Raw genomic sequence first — 16,085 nt, forward strand, 5'->3', positions numbered from 1 at the left:
AGTTTAGAAAGTGTAATTTTTTACTTATTTACAGAAGAAAAAAAATTGTTCATTTAGAGATATTTGTAAAAAAATTACACTAAACCCCTTTAATAATTAGAACAAAACAAAAAACTTGAACAATTTTATCAAAATAAACTATAATTTCAATGAAATCCAATACTAAGTACTAGTGAAACACATACTGATATGTTCACGTGTTCACCTTTTTATTATGATAATAAAAAAATTGCTGTAATTATTAAAAGAAAGTTTTTCTTAATTTTTTTTAAAAATATATTCATAAAAATTCATTATAAAATAAATAACTTTAATATTATGGATGGAGTATTGAGTATTGTATTCAAGATTTTTAACTGTAATAAACATTTACAGCTAAGACTAATAGTAAAATATCATAAAATCATTTAAAAATAGTACGTTATTTTTATTTTTTAAAATATAAATTAAAAACAATTTAATTTGTTGCAAGAAAAAGTTTCTATGAAAATAAAAATAAAAGAAGAAGGTATAGTTAGATAAATCTGGAACCATCTAAACCCTGGATTCTCGAAACTACCCACGCACTCCCAAACGCTCCCTGTAGAACTCTCTGGAACCTCTTCCCTTCTCACTTCCCTTTTAAACCCTTTTTTTCACTTTGTCCTTTTGCTATTCGCTACTTTGCTTCTCTCTCAATTCTAAACCTCTCTCACATTTTCTCTCCGCATTCTCACATTTCCACATGGACGACGATTTTGACATGCCGCCGGCGGATTCCATGAACGACGACTTCAACTTCGGCGGCGACCTCGAAACTCCCGTCCTCAAGGTCGGCGAGGAGAAGGAAATTGGGCAACAGGGCTTGAAGAAGAAACTCCTAAAGGAAGGTGAAGGATGGAATACTCCTGAAGTTGGTGACGAGGTTCAAGGTACTACACGTTTTTTTTTTTCTTTCAGAAATTAATTAATTAACATGTGCAAGACACTGTTGCTGTACATTTCATATTGTGCGTGACACCTCTCCTAATTCAAACATTTTTTTTCGTGTTGTTTAGATTATTGTTTGTATGTTTTACTATCAACTTTTTAGAAGGAAAGATTGGTGCTGGAGATCTCATTACCATTTGCCATAATATATGAGTTTGGGTTTTGTTTGGATTTTGTGATGATCAGATAGGAATTAAGTTTTTTTTTTTTTTAAATAGTTACTTCTACAAAGAAGAAATGAGAGAAAAAAAGTGAGATGGACCTCTTCATTAGTCTAAAAATTAGCTTATGGTCAAGTTAAAAGTTTAGAGAAGGTACACTAAAAGAGCTTTTTATATATTACATTAGCTTATTTCTAAGGTAATCTTGACTGATACGAGAAATTTGTCCAAACATGGACTTGCCTGATTCTCTTTGGTTATATTTTCATTTCATTTTTATTTACACTTTGTTACAATTTCATTTACTTTTCTGTGCTCGGCTTTAGGAAAGGTTGCATCTACACCCTCTTAACTGTTTGATGTAATTTTGTTTTAGTGGATTTTTTTGGGAATTACGTTATTTAGTGAGATATTACTTTTGATTTTGTGATTTTTGAAAAAAAATAAAATTATTCTACGTAAAGACCGAAGAGCGCCTTGATTATTACCAAGGCTGTGTTTTGTCTGACTATCCACTCTTCTGGCTGATTTTGTTTTAATTTCTTGTCTAGGTTTGTTTTGCTTTAATTTTAATTTCGTTTTCATTTATTCTTTACATTTTCATTTCTAAGATGAGGTCGATAAATGCTGGCAACAACAATATTTTAATTATTTTTTGTAAATTAAAAATTGGCTGAAATTTATCAGAATTACGTTATTTAACTAATTTTACTTGTAATTTTGTGACTTTTACTTAATTTTTTTTCACTTGCAGTTTGTTCTGGTTTGTTTTTGTTTTGCATGATTTTTTATTTCATTTTCATATGTTCTACATTTTCATTAGCATTTTGTTGCATCTATATAATCGGAATGAGAAATGCTAGTCGTATAACTGTTTGTTATGGGTAGAAATTTATCTGGTGAGATATTTAATGGATTTTAATCACAATTTTTGTGATTTAGTTAATTTGGTTTTAAAGTAAGGACTACAAAAGAATGACTTAATTATGTTAAAGATTGTGTTAGAGAGTGTGTAACTTGACACTCTTCTTTCTTAGCTTGTTCGAATTTCTTGTTTGCTTTGTTTTTCTATTAATTTCTTAATGATTTATTGAATTTTATTTTTTTGTAGTTCACTACACTGGGACGTTGCTTGATGGTACTAAGTTTGATTCCAGCAGAGATAGGGGAACTCCTTTCGGTTTCACCCTTGGACAAGGTGAGTTTCTTTATATTTTGAGGATTGTGGGTGCTGTGATTTAATGTATTGGAATCGGCTGTTTGATTTGCTATGAAGTGGGGACTTAGCTATTAGCATTTCAGTGTGTGAGTGAGGTGCTTAAAAGAGGTTGTAATTGTGATGATCAATTTGTGAAATTACTGTTGAATGGATAATAATGATTTGAGGGTATGGATGAATATTAATGAGTTAGTTGAATGAATTCTATATGTTTGCTTACTCTTTACTTTTCAAAACAAAATATTATATTTTGATGTAAATGGTGTCTCGCAAATGCAGGGCAAGTTATTAAAGGATGGGATCAAGGTATTGTAACGATGAAGAAAGGTGAAAATGCCCTTTTTACCATCCCAGCCGAGCTAGCATACGGTGAATCTGGTTCTCCTCCAACTATTCCCCCCAATGCAACTCTTCAATTTGACGTGGAGCTATTGTCTTGGACTAGTGTGAAGGACATATGTAAAGATGGAGGTTTATTTAAGAAGATAGTCACTGAGGGGGAAAAATGGGAGAATCCCAAGGATCTTGATGAAGTTTTAGGTATGAAGTATGGAACATATTTGTTAAATATTTAATTTTCTATAGTTGCATCATTCAATTTTATATTGACTATTAAATGCAATCTTGCTGTTGCAGTGAATTACGAAGCACGTCTTGAAGATGGGACTCTAGTAGCAAAATCTGATGGAGTGGAGTTCACAGTCGAAGATGGTCAGTGCCTACTAATTTTGTTACGCCCTTCATGTTATAAATTGTGAGATTAATGTTTACTCTATTACAGGTTATTTTTGTCCTGCTTTGTCAAAGGCTGTTAAAACCATGAAGAAGGGAGAGAAAGTGATTTTGAGTGTGAAGCCTCAATGTAAGTTGTCTGCTGAGTTTTGGTACCTATTGGAAAACCATTATTTGCTTTTGTTCAAATTTTTATGCATTTATTTGTATGTTTTGTAGATGGATTTGGTGAAAAGGGTAAGCCAGCACATGGTGACGAAGGTGCAGTTCCACCAAATGCATCATTGGAGATTACTCTTGAGTTAGTTTCTTGGAAGACTGTGTCAGATGTAACTGATGACAAGAAGGTCATTAAGAAGATCCTCAAGGAAGGGGAAGGGTATGAGCGTCCAAATGAGGGGGCAGTTGTGAAATGTAAATACTTGTAATTCTTAATGTCATTGTTTATGGATTTAAAACAAGGTTCTGATGTTTCCTTACCCGTTTTTGCATTCTTGTAGTGAAAGTAATTGGTAAGCTGCAAGATGGTACTTTGTTTTTGAAGAAGGGTCATGATGATGAAGGGGAGCTGTTTGAATTCAAAACTGATGAGGGTAACTAGAAAAATGTCTCAATGTTTCTCCCGTTTTCCACTAAATTATTTATTATGCTAGCTAATGTGAGTGTTTTATGGATTGAGCAGAACAAGTAATTGATGGGCTTGACAGAGCTGTTTTGACTATGAAGAAGGGTGAGGTGGCTTTGTTAACTATTGCGCCTGAGTATGGTTTTGGCTCATCAGAGTCTCAACAGGAACTTGCTGTGGTTCCTTCTAACTCCACTTTGTATTACGAGGTTGAGCTAGTATCGTTTGAGAAGGTAAGTTAATAAACAATCAATGATTTGCAATTCTGCATTCATCTTGTGTTTCAATTTTGTTGATATAAATTATTGGATAGGAATGCTAGCCACCATGCAGTTGTAATAAAAAAATTCACAAGATTAAGAGGCTGATGAAAAAACAAAAGCATTGTTGCTCTGCTCGCTTTTCTTTCAAATTCCAATTTTACATGCTTTTCTTTGAGCTTGTTTTTATTCCTATAATTAATTTCTGTTGCTTGTATTGAAGTGAATTATCATGAGCAATCTGAGTGTCAGATGTTCGTTGAAGTTCTCTACCTTATAATAATAATTAATTTTGTTGCCTCCTTTAAGGAAAAGGAGTCATGGGACATGAACACACCAGAGAAGATTGAGGGTGCTGGTAATAAGAAAGAAGAAGGAAATGCATTATTTAAAGCTGGTAAATATGCAAAAGCTTCTAAAAGATATGAAAAGGTAATTGAAGATTACTTAAATACTTATTCACCATTTATTCTCTTCCATTTCTATGCAGCTTCTGAGACATGTTCTTGTTGTCACAGGCTGTAAAGTTCATAGAGTACGATACCTCCTTCAGTGTAGAGGAGAAGAAGAGCTCCAAGACCTTGAAGGTTGCCTGTAATCTAAATAATGCAGCATGCAAGTTGAAGCTAAAAGATTACAAACAAGCAGAGAAATTGTGCACAAAGGTGTGACTCAGCTGCAGTATTCCCATATGATAATTATGGTAAAAATTACAAAAGTGAAAACTGTTTTTTGATTTGGACCCGCAGGTACTGGAACTTGAGAGCACTAACGTGAAGGCTCTATATAGAAGGGCCCAGGCATACATCCAGTTGGCTGATTTAGATTTGGCTGAAATTGATATTAAGAAAGCGCTTGAGCTCGACCCTGACAATAGGTAGATAATTTGATGGATTTAACAGAAATAATTGATTAAAAGTTGCTAAATTTTGTAATTACCTTAAATTACTTAAAGATAATATTTATTAGAGTAATAATGTATGAATAGCTGATAGTATACGAATCTTTGTCCGTATTTTAATTATTGTATCACTATTGTTGGCTATGATAGGAAGGTAGTTTCTGAACCGGTTTAAAACTTCAAATATCATCTATTTGTATTTTGAATGGTTTATCGTTTTTTTAGCTGGAGTGATTTTTATTATAAAGGCACTAATATATTTGCTTTTGATATATAACCAGGGAAGTCAAGCTTGAGTACAAGACCTTGAAGGAAAAGATGAAGGAATACAACAAAAAGCAGGCAAAATTTTATGGAAATATGTTCAACAAACTGCATAAGCTAGATTCTTTGGACAATAACGTGAGTATTCCGTGTCTCTAGTTTCTTATATATATACACTTGTGAGTTTTCTGTATCTGGTCTACACATTCTAATATTTGAGTTAGAATCTCTCTCCAAGCTATATAGTTTCATACATTAAACCAATGCGAATTTGTCATTTTTTCATCTCAATAACCTGAATATCCCTCACGGTGTAAAGCAAAGAAGTTAAAAGTTTTCTCTCATGTATTCAGTTTTAAGGGACTAATCCTGTTAAATAGTGTTAATAGGTTCTAATTGTATATAGGAAAATTGCATGTAATCATTTGTTGAATAAAATGCTTATGTATTGTTTTATGTTCTTTATAATATATTTATGCGTGTTTATGAAAAGTAGACGACTTTAAACTATTTTAGAGATAGTTTTTGTTAGCCCTGTTAACCTTCGGCTTGTGCTTGTTTGAACATTATTATTCATCCACGTGTATCAATAATTATGTGGCTAGTCGATACATATTATAAATTTTCATGTGTCACCAAGTCACTTGTTTGTGAGTGCTAATAAAATTAACTCAATTAAAAACAACATATATCTAAGATTTGTTACATTGTTCAAGTTTGTGATTAGTGGGATAAAGTTTCTGGTTCCATTTTTTGTTTGTATCGTGCATTTTCTAATGTACCGTATTTGTTTAATGTTTATCATACAGAAAGCAGAGTCGAAGGATGCCCAACCCATGAATGTCGACAGCAAGGCATAAACATTATGAAAATTCATCTAATTTCTAGAGTCTGCTTTCTTATTATTATTTGTGGACATTTGGAAATTATGATGAAACTTGATTTGGGACAGGTTTTGTTTCATTTTTCTAGGAAACTGGAGTTCGATTCAAAATTAATTATCAGTGATGTTTGTTGTTCCTATTTACTCTTTTTTTTTGGTCGTGGAACTCTTGGTTAGATTTTGGAAGGATAAGTTAGTAAGAGAGAATGAATTTCTATTTCTAGAAATGTCACAATTGAAATAAATATGAGAGAAGTTCATGAACTAGAGAAGAGAGTGGTTTGAATAGTGGTTCCTTTTTAAACTGTAATAATGTGAGAGTAGAGAAAGTACCTAGAATAAAGGGGATAAGTTGCCTTACAGATGAAGTTAGTGTACAACAAAATTGCAAGGTGGTCATCACGAATAAATACATTTGGGATTATTAAAGTCCCACCATCAACTTATTTATTTATTGTTTTGCTTGGAGATTGATCCTGAATAAAGTATCTGTTAAAGATAACTTAAATTTCAGAGAGTAACTTTGGGTAATTTATGTTCAACATTGCCAAACTGTGCATCCAAAAAAACGTAAGAAATGACATGAAGATTTTCACAATACAAATGGAAAATCAACTGAACAGAAATGATATATAAATGCAAAGAAAACTAAACACAAAAAAGGCGAAATAACAACTGGCAGAATAAAATTGGAGAAAGAACGATAAAAACTTAATACCCATTAAAAAACTGAACAAAAAAATTGAGATGAAGATCTGACAATAGGAATGGAATGGAAAAATTATATATTACCTGTGCGTTTTTCTTATATCATTCTTCAATCATATTCATTTTAATAATTAAAGTAAAGTATGGTGGTCACCTTACACTTAGGCTGTGTTTGGTCAAGAACTATGTCTCTCTTCTGGCCGTTGTCTATATCTCACTGAAAGGAGGAGAACAGTTCATTCTGTCTCTCTTCTATCGTCTGAGATTTTATTCTACTCCTTATTATTTATAAAATATTCATACTCATTTTATATTCTTTAAACTTAATCATTAGTTATACTGGGAAAATAAAAAAATATTAGTTAATTTTTAATATTTTTAAAACAGATTTTAAGTAGTTAACTTTGTTTACAAATTTAATAAATTAGTACATTAGAACTAAATTACGACCTTTCTTTCACAGATAATTATGATCTTTTATCATTTAACTAATTTTCATTTACTTTATGACAATCCATAATACAGACAAAACTATCATTTATACGATCTAAGTTCAAGTAAACATTTTTTTAGATAGACTGCATACCACTAAAGAAATGGACTCAAGCATATGATTGGAGAAAGAGGTATGATCATATGATCACAAATTTAATGGAATGCATTAACTTCGTGCTTAAGGGAACTTGTTCCTTATCAATTTTCGCTTTAAGACAACTTTTGAAAAAACAAAAATATGGTTTATTGAACAAGTCTTCAAAATAGACAACATGTTACGTGCAAGTCATTATTATTCAGAATATATCATAATCTTACATGGAAAAAATCACACAAGATTGGGTTATGTGTTTTGTGAAAAAGTTTAATGATGTTTAAGAATTAGCCACTCCCAAATATGGTCGACGACCTTAATAATATACAGTTAGATTAAATGACTGGTGATTGTGGTTACTTCCAAGCTCTTCGACTTTTTTGTCGTTGTGTCATTACCGTTTGTTCCTCTTGTCATTTATAAATGACAAAATTCATTGATCCAGTTTACATCCTCCACACGGTTAGAAAGACATATCAAGTTAAATTTCACCCGTTCGAAATGAGGATCATTGGTCTACTTATACCGAGCTAAATTTCATACCAGAACCCCACATGCGATGTAAAAACTCGGGACAACCAATTACAACTTGTTTGCATAATGAAATGGATCAATCAATTCAGAACAATGACAAAAAATGTTCTTACTGTCACAATGAAGGTCACAATAGAGAAAATTGTCCATTTAGACATTAGAGTCATCCTTTGTAATGTTGACTTTTAACAACATATATTCAATAATTTATTTTATTTTATATAAATACATGTATATTATTATTTTTTACATATTATATAATTTATATTTTTATATATTATATAATCTAAAAATTTATACATAAATTATATCACATTTTTATAAGTGTACTTTTAACTTTAACAATATTTATAAAATACTAAATATTTTTAATTTATCAAACAAATATTATTAATCCAATTTATTTAAAATTATTGTAAAAAATATTCATTTTAATTATTCAAATTTATATATTATTTTCTTAAATAAAAATAAATAAATTTTGATATTATTTATAAAATACTTTTTTAATTATATATTTTTATTTTTAAAATATTAATTATCATCTGTTTAAATCCTAAAAATAAAATCAAGTGAATTTGTTAATTGAATTGACAAATTTAATTGAGATAAAATACACTAAAGTTGTCAATCCTAATTTAAACTGAAGTTGTCAGTTGTCAACTTTAATTAAAAAGACAAGTACACCAGGATTAATAAATTTAATTTATGTTGCTTACATCATTAACAACGTTGATAAAAAAATGTCTATTTCTGTAATTTTTTCTGAATATATCTATTTACGTAAATTTTAAAAAAACTACACCATTTTCCGCATGTTGATGGTATCTTCTAACTAAAAGCAACTCTTGTTGCTTTTTACTGTCCTCAAGTGTTTTCCTGATATAATTTCCTAACCATTTTATTGATATTGTGTTACAAAAATTTATATTCTATATCAACTTTCTATATATTCATTTATTCGTATCTCCTAGTGTTATTGGGTCTATCGGCATAAGATAAAGTATGTTTTTTTGAAAAAGATGTTTTTCATTAGTTTAAAATTATTCTTTCCTTATTTTTGTATTTATAATAAAAATTTATACTTGTGTTTTTAAAAAATTATATATTTTTTTTGAAATTGGGTTAGAATCGTGTTATAATTTTTATAAATCTAACAAATAGTTTTTTGATTGGACATTTCACAAATACGTATTTTACAAGTGTGTCAGTATCCGATACATGTGTCCGAAACAAACACACCATTTAAGAGGGGTGTATGAATCTCATAAGTAGTGATACTTCTAAACACATCTATATATTTTTTAACACATAGTATAAATTTACATATTATTAAGTTATTTGTTATTATTTAAATTTTCACACTGATTTATTATTTTATATTTATCATAACATATAAAAATTCAAATTATTACCTCGAAGCAAGTATCAAGAACTCATATAATACAATATCTCATGAAACATACAGGATTAATTCTATAACATCATGCACACTTTCGAAATATAAATTATTATTTACAAAGTTGTTATTTAGATTCCTCTAAGTTAACTCTTTTATAAAAACTAACAAATATAGAATGACAGTAAAAATATTAATCCTTTATTTATTTGAGCTAGACACTTTGAATTGAAATTCATCAAATTTATACTTAATTTCCTTTTAAACTCCTAATTAATTAAATATCAATTTAAAATATTAACTGTTAAAATTAGAAACTAATCATACCTTCAATCATATATATATATAATTATAGTTACACCAAGATGAATTTTAATTAAGTTGAAAAAAATTAAAACTTTTCGCACCTCATAATTTTTTATTAACAATTTTCATTGTTAAAATTTTAGAAAGAAAAATAATTTTAATTCCATTTAATTTTTTTATATTGAATTATATTTTATTTTGGTATAATTCAATTTAGATGTAACATATTATTCAAAATACCATAAAAGTAATTTAATTAAGATATAGAAAATAAAAGAAATAAATGTAAGAAAAAATTTAAAATTTGATAAAAGATACAGATTTTATAAATCCTGAAAACTAAAATTAAGGGGAAACAAAAAGATCAAAATCACAAAATAGAATTTAAATGTGATAAAAATGATATTTAGTTTTATCTATTTCTTAGTTTTGTATTAAAAAGAGCTAAAGATTGGGCCTGATTCTGGGCCTGGTTCTGGGCCGGGTAAGTGGAGGTGGATCAGCAAAAAAGTAGGGTTCCGTGTGTGTTAAAATATATAAGGCGAAATATTAGGGTTTTTCCAGTGAGCCAAGAAGCAGAGAGATACAATACAGAGTGTGTTGTTGTTGCTTCTTCGCCACAACTCAACAACATGGGTCAGTGAAAGCTTCGTTCGTGTCTTTCGTTGTTGGTTGACAGTGCAAACCCAAACCCTAATTTCACATTTTCTAATGGAATTTGTTTTTCTTCTGAATCAGGTATCTCCAGAGATTCTATGCACAAGAGGCGTGCCACTGGTGGCAAGAAGAAGGCATGGAGGAAGAAGAGAAAGTGTGTGCTCCTTTTGCTTTTTTAATTACTTGTTTGTTTTAGTTATGTGTCATGTTCTTAAAAATTTGTGTATTTTAATTTTGTTGTATTGTTTTTGTACGCATACTTGCCTAATGTTGTTGCTAGAATTGGGAGATGTTTTTGGTTTTTTGCTTGTTTTGATTACTATGATTGGATTCTTTGCTTGGTCTTGTTTTCGAATTGACGGTTTGCAATTAAAATTGATTTGGTTATGTGATTTTTTTTTCACCCGCAGATTTTTGAAATGTGATTGTGTGTTTATTTGAGGGTCTAGTGTATCTATGTTTAGTTGTTCATCGATTGTGAAGTTTTGTTAGGAGAAGGCAAATCAAAGGGTTATTGAACCAGAGAGTCTATGATTTCCATTAGCAATTTCGCTCCTTCTCAGATGGATATTGGAATAGTATTTTGTTTCATTATTTTTTAGTACAAAATCATTGAACAGAGAAAGTAGATACAACCATTAGCAGAATATAGGATATTTTCTCTTAGGATAAATAAGTGTAACTGAACATTGCCCTTTACATTTATTTAGTTTTCGATCAATCTTTTTATAAATTGTTTAGTTACCATTATTTTAAATATCCCCTAGATTTTTCTTAGTATATTCTAACCAGAGAATTAGTTATATCTATTCTGATGAACATATTCACAACTTTTATGATTATTATACTGCAAATTTTTGGCATTTTGTTCCAAGACATTATATTCTACTCTAATAACAATTTCTAAAGATATTTTGGTGGTTTCTGACAGGTATGAGCTTGGTCGCCAGCCTGCTAACACTAAGCTGTCAAGCAACAAGACAGTCAGGAGGATTCGTGTTAGAGGTGGCAATGTTAAGTGGAGGGCACTTAGGTTGGATACTGGAAATTACTCCTGGGGAAGTGAAGCTGTAACTCGCAAGACGCGTATACTTGATGTGGTATACAATGCCTCAAACAATGAGCTTGTGCGTACTCAGACCCTTGTCAAAAGTGCTATTGTTCAGGTTGATGCTGCTCCATTCAAACAGTGGTATCTTCAGCACTATGGTCTTGACATTGGTAGGAAGAAGAAGACAGCTGCCAAGAAGGATTCTGCCGAGGTATGTGACTTTGGAATTTTCTCCTTCTCTTCTATTCTCTTTCGGTATGTTATTGTTAATTCACTGTGTATGCTCTCATAACATTTGTAAGTTTTGGTCTGATATTTGTTTGTTTTCTTGTTCTTAATGAATTCACTATTTCTGGTCTTCGATTTCACTGGAAAGTGTCTGAACTATAGTATGTTCTGACAAGTAAATTATTTTTGTATATAGTATTGAAGTCATCATATTCTATCTTTACATATTTTCTCAGTCTGTGGATTTGACTTATCTTGTTATCTATGAATCTATGGTTACACATCTGATACTGGTTACAAGAAGGTGCAAATTGCTGCATACGCAACACCTATTGCTCTTTATTTGATGAGAAATAATTAGACGTTGTCAGTTCCATTTTCTGTTATTCTTTCCATTGTATCTAATAAGATTAAATGTATGGAACATGAAGTGTAAAGAAGCTAATGCCTATTTCTGTAATCTGCAGGAGGGTGACGCTGCAGCAGCAGAAGAAGCCAAAAAGAGTAACCATGTGCAAAGAAAACTGGAGAAACGCCAGAAGGATCGCAAGCTTGATGCTCACATTGAGGAGCAGTTTGCCGGTGGGCGTTTGCTTGCTTGCATTTCCTCTCGCCCTGGTCAATGTGGCAGATGTGACGGGTAATTACTTGAATTGTGATCATGTTTACTATGTTTATAAGGAACCTCTTTCATAATTCGTTTCCTTTTTGATGGGTTATGCAGCTACATCTTGGAAGGTAAAGAGTTGGAATTTTACATGAAGAAACTCCAGAAGAAGAAGGGCAAGGGAGCTGCCTGATTTTAGTTTTTCCCAAATTTTTATATATGGCTTTAGTCGTTTTTATTTGTTGCTGGTACCATTCATGCTGATGTTTTGTGCCACAGGACATCATTTAGTGCAAACTATCATCTTAGTATTTTGCAAATTGACACTTAATTTTGTTTTGAATTGTTTTTGCTACCCATGAGTTACAATTTTTATTAATGAATTCCTTGCAATCCTTATTAATGGGAGTATTCAGGGAGGGTGTTTTCAATGACTATAAATGTGCAATAGGTATTTAAATATATGCCTCATTTTTGAAATAACTAGTATTATTGAATATTAATAATCTTATATTTTATTTATAGCAAGATATATATCTGTTATTTGGTGGCTCTTATATTCTTACCTTTCAAATTTAAGATTTAACTTCGTTTTGTAGATTCATTGAGAAAAATAAGTTGATTGTGTTGTTATATTTACTTATATAATGAAATAAAATCTATTTACACAAACTTAGTATAAATAATTTTTTCATATCAAATCATTTAACATCAAAATTTTAATAATATTATATACACCGAAAGTGTTTTTGACTAGTTTATAAATTAGTTTGATTTACATGAAAATGTTTAATAAAGTATTCAATAGTAATTTCTTTTTTGAGTTACTAGTTACTTCGGTTAGCTTATATTTATTTATTTATTTATTAATGTTATATTTAATATTTTTTATTATCCTTATTTTTTTGCGTATTATTTCTTATAATTACATACAATAAAAATTGCAAAAGAGAAACTTAATGCAGTAGTGATTTAAATTGAGTAATAGAAATGTATTATATAAATAAAAACTAAATTTGATTAATACTAATTAGATAAACTAATTTAAGTAAAATGACTAATCCAGATAAAAAAAAATGCAACTTTAAAAAAAATATTGAAACCCTAAATATTTTTATTTCAACAAGTTAGTTTATCATTTCATAACTTATAAGATATGAACTTGTTAACCCGTTGCTAACTCATCGGCTATCACTTATAAATTAATTTTGCCAAACACACTCATAATGGATTAGTAAAATAATAATTAAAACCTTTATGTCATCTTGAAATAAAATCACATTTATAACATAACTCCATGAATCAATGTAATGAACTCATAGAATCAAAACAAGGAAAATACCTCGTAATATTGTAAATACCAAAATGATAAGATTGGTGTACATAGTACCTATCATACCAAAAACAATTCACTAGCAATAAGTAGTAACATTTATTTGCATAAAAGTAGCAAAATAGTATAGTCATTATTATCTAATCTTGTTTCCTACAGATAACCTAATAAAACAACTACTTTCTTTTATCACCTTCTTCGCTGGTAACTCCTCTAAGAAAATTCTGAGAGTAATGCTACATTATTTAGGATTGCTAAACTCTGATCAATCTTACATCTTGGTAGGAAGAATTATCAATTTTATCCATTCCTATGATGTGTGTTAAAGTACTAGATACTGTATTATCGAGAGAATAAACTTTGTGGTTGAAATTCTGAGGTAAAAGAGTTTTAACAAATTATAAAGTTTTTAATAATTTTTATATCTCTTATGGGTGGTGTATGATTTGCAGCATATGCTTGATGAAATCACCTATATGAATGTCAAGTCGGACCGCTTGCATGAAATCTTGGCAGATCTCTATAGCACTCATGAATACCAGGCACGAGCATGGCCTAGTAGCGCAATACAACAATAACAACAAGTAATATGGGGGGTGTATTGTGATTAATAAACCTCTAACATATACTAAGTGTCTTGGTTCATATAGCTTGTTATACTAACTACACTATGTGTTAAGTTCATCAATATAAGACTGGTTCATATAGCTTGCTATACCAGATCTGATGCATTACATCTTAGATGAACCCATAATCTTTTCTTTCTTTAGTTCTATGTTTTATCTTTTGCAATATGTCGGGGATTGTTGTAAAACAGAATCTAATATAGCAAAATAAAAACAAAAAACAGAGTGTGTGAAACGGAAAAGGAAAACAGAGTATGTGGTAAAACCCTAACGTTTTTCAGTGACGTTGGACGAGATCGTGGAAGTTCGGCAAAGACTGGATCTACTTCGAGGTTATTGTGCGACGTTGCCCCTTCCACCCTGAATTGTAGCCGCACGACTGGGAACACTCACTCCTCTGCACTACTGGTCGTGTAGAATCTTGAGAACGTTGCGAGATTCGTGGGTGGTTGGCTCCTCCATTCCCGCGGGTCTTCCTCCATTCGTGGAATCTTGACCGCTCTTTTAGGGTTTTGAAGATGCGACAATGTGTTCTCTCCATCTATAAATATTGCATCCCATTTGCTTCTGAAGACGCATCTCACACACTCACCTCTTCATCTTCTTCAAATCCACCAAAGTGACCATCTTCTCCAGAGTAATGGTTTGTTCCTTCCTGAACAATAAAGTATTTTTAAAATGTTCAAAAGTCTTACACAAAGCATTGAGAAGAATCAAATCTTTATCTTTATCCTCTAGCTTCATTTAAGTGTTCTTTAGATCATCTAGAATCTTGTTAAAATCCACTAGCTGCTACACAATCTTTCTTGATACAGTCACTCTGAACGAATACAATTTATTACAAAAAATTATTAAATAACAACCAAATTTAAAGACAAAAAATAATTACTATATTAACTAAATTGGATATTACTTTAAAGACTAAAAAATTATTAGTATATAAAGTGATTTCTATAATTAATAAAAAATTATAAAATCATTTCTAAATTAGTATCAAAATTAGCTACCAAGATTGTAGCAACTAATATTTTAGATTCTAAATTATTCTCTAAAATATTAATAGAGACTAACTTAGATTATAAAATAGTTAGTACCTAAAACCTTGGCAGCTAATAGTTAGATATCAATCTAGAAATTAGTTTATAAATTTTTATCAATAATATAAATTACTTTAGATATTAATAATTTTTTAACTTATAAAATAGTCTATAATTTAATTAATATAATAACTAATTATTTTGATATTTAAAATTAGTTTTTATTTAATAATTTTTTTTGAAGTGAATGTTGCTTCAAACAAAGTCTATGTGTTAAATTTATCACTAAAACACAAATTTATAACACTATTAATTTTGTTGATCATGTCAATCTTCTTCTTTCGAAATAATGATTCTTCTTTCGAAATAATGATGTTGATATATTCGTCTCACCACTTTTTTCTTCAACATATTTTTAGTGTGTCAATATAGCCTCCAGATTCTTTTCTTTGTAAAGTTGGTGACCATGTCTTAAACCTTACACTTCATGACTTTCTTCTTAGATAATATGCAATTGTTAAGATGATAATAAATATATTTAGATTTGTAGGTTAGTTGAATATATAGTAAAAAAAACTTTTTTACTCTCCTTAATTCTTCAATATTTGTTATATTATATTATTTGATAAATCTCTTGTTTTTTCAACAATTTGATCCCATTTTATTTTACAAAGAGCTAACACATAAATTTTATCCCAATTTTATTTTACAAGTCGAACAATTGGGGCATTTATTCCTACGCCAACAGGAAGAAATAACCAACCTTCAATTTAGATGAATTTTGCTAAAATTCTATATTTTCCTTTTCTTAGCACCAATCTATTACTCCCTTCATTTCTGAACTTACAAACGTGTCGTTTAGGATTAATTTTAGAGTATTTAATAATAAAATAATATTTTTAATAAAATGATTGTAAGGTTTTCTGTTTTCTTCTTTTAGAACATTATAATAAATACATATATAAATTAATTAAAAAAATTAGAAAATTAACAAAA

At 29.9% G+C, this 16,085-nt stretch overlaps 2 protein-coding genes across 2 annotated transcripts; both read left to right on the forward strand.

Moving 5' to 3' along the window:
* Window positions 1-491: 491 nt before the first annotated feature.
* Window positions 492-6,154, forward strand: LOC137818341 (peptidyl-prolyl cis-trans isomerase FKBP62-like). Its single transcript, XM_068621697.1, has 13 exons — window positions 492-911; window positions 2,242-2,328; window positions 2,629-2,889; window positions 2,986-3,060; window positions 3,131-3,211; window positions 3,301-3,495; window positions 3,582-3,674; window positions 3,764-3,939; window positions 4,276-4,398; window positions 4,485-4,631; window positions 4,716-4,843; window positions 5,149-5,269; window positions 5,941-6,154. Exons 1-13 carry the CDS (start codon window positions 725-727, stop codon window positions 5,989-5,991), a joined length of 1,725 nt encoding a protein of 574 aa, XP_068477798.1. The 5' UTR covers window positions 492-724; the 3' UTR covers window positions 5,992-6,154.
* A 3,855-nt stretch (window positions 6,155-10,009) lies between these two features.
* Window positions 10,010-12,496, forward strand: LOC137818114 (small ribosomal subunit protein eS8-like). Its single transcript, XM_068621346.1, has 5 exons — window positions 10,010-10,186; window positions 10,289-10,361; window positions 11,139-11,469; window positions 11,954-12,126; window positions 12,211-12,496. Exons 1-5 carry the CDS (start codon window positions 10,183-10,185, stop codon window positions 12,284-12,286), a joined length of 657 nt encoding a protein of 218 aa, XP_068477447.1. The 5' UTR covers window positions 10,010-10,182; the 3' UTR covers window positions 12,287-12,496.
* The last annotated feature ends 3,589 nt before the right edge of the window (window positions 12,497-16,085 follow it).

Source organism: Phaseolus vulgaris, chromosome 10 (genome assembly GCF_000499845.2).
Source record: "Phaseolus vulgaris cultivar G19833 chromosome 10, P. vulgaris v2.0, whole genome shotgun sequence".
NCBI lineage: Eukaryota > Viridiplantae > Streptophyta > Magnoliopsida > Fabales > Fabaceae > Phaseolus > Phaseolus vulgaris.

Coding starts and splice junctions, on each gene's coding strand:
- LOC137818114 (XM_068621346.1), top strand. Junction 10,362..11,138: donor GCATGGAGGAAGAAGAGAAA/GTGTGTGCTCCT, acceptor GGTTTCTGACAG/GTATGAGCTTGGTCGCCAGC. Junction 11,470..11,953: donor CCAAGAAGGATTCTGCCGAG/GTATGTGACTTT, acceptor TGTAATCTGCAG/GAGGGTGACGCTGCAGCAGC.
- LOC137818341 (XM_068621697.1), top strand. CDS start 725: ATGGACGACGATTTTGACATGCCGCCGGCGGATTCCATGAACGACGAC. Junction 2,890..2,985: donor GGATCTTGATGAAGTTTTAG/GTATGAAGTATG, acceptor TTGCTGTTGCAG/TGAATTACGAAGCACGTCTT. Junction 3,212..3,300: donor TTTGAGTGTGAAGCCTCAAT/GTAAGTTGTCTG, acceptor TATGTTTTGTAG/ATGGATTTGGTGAAAAGGGT.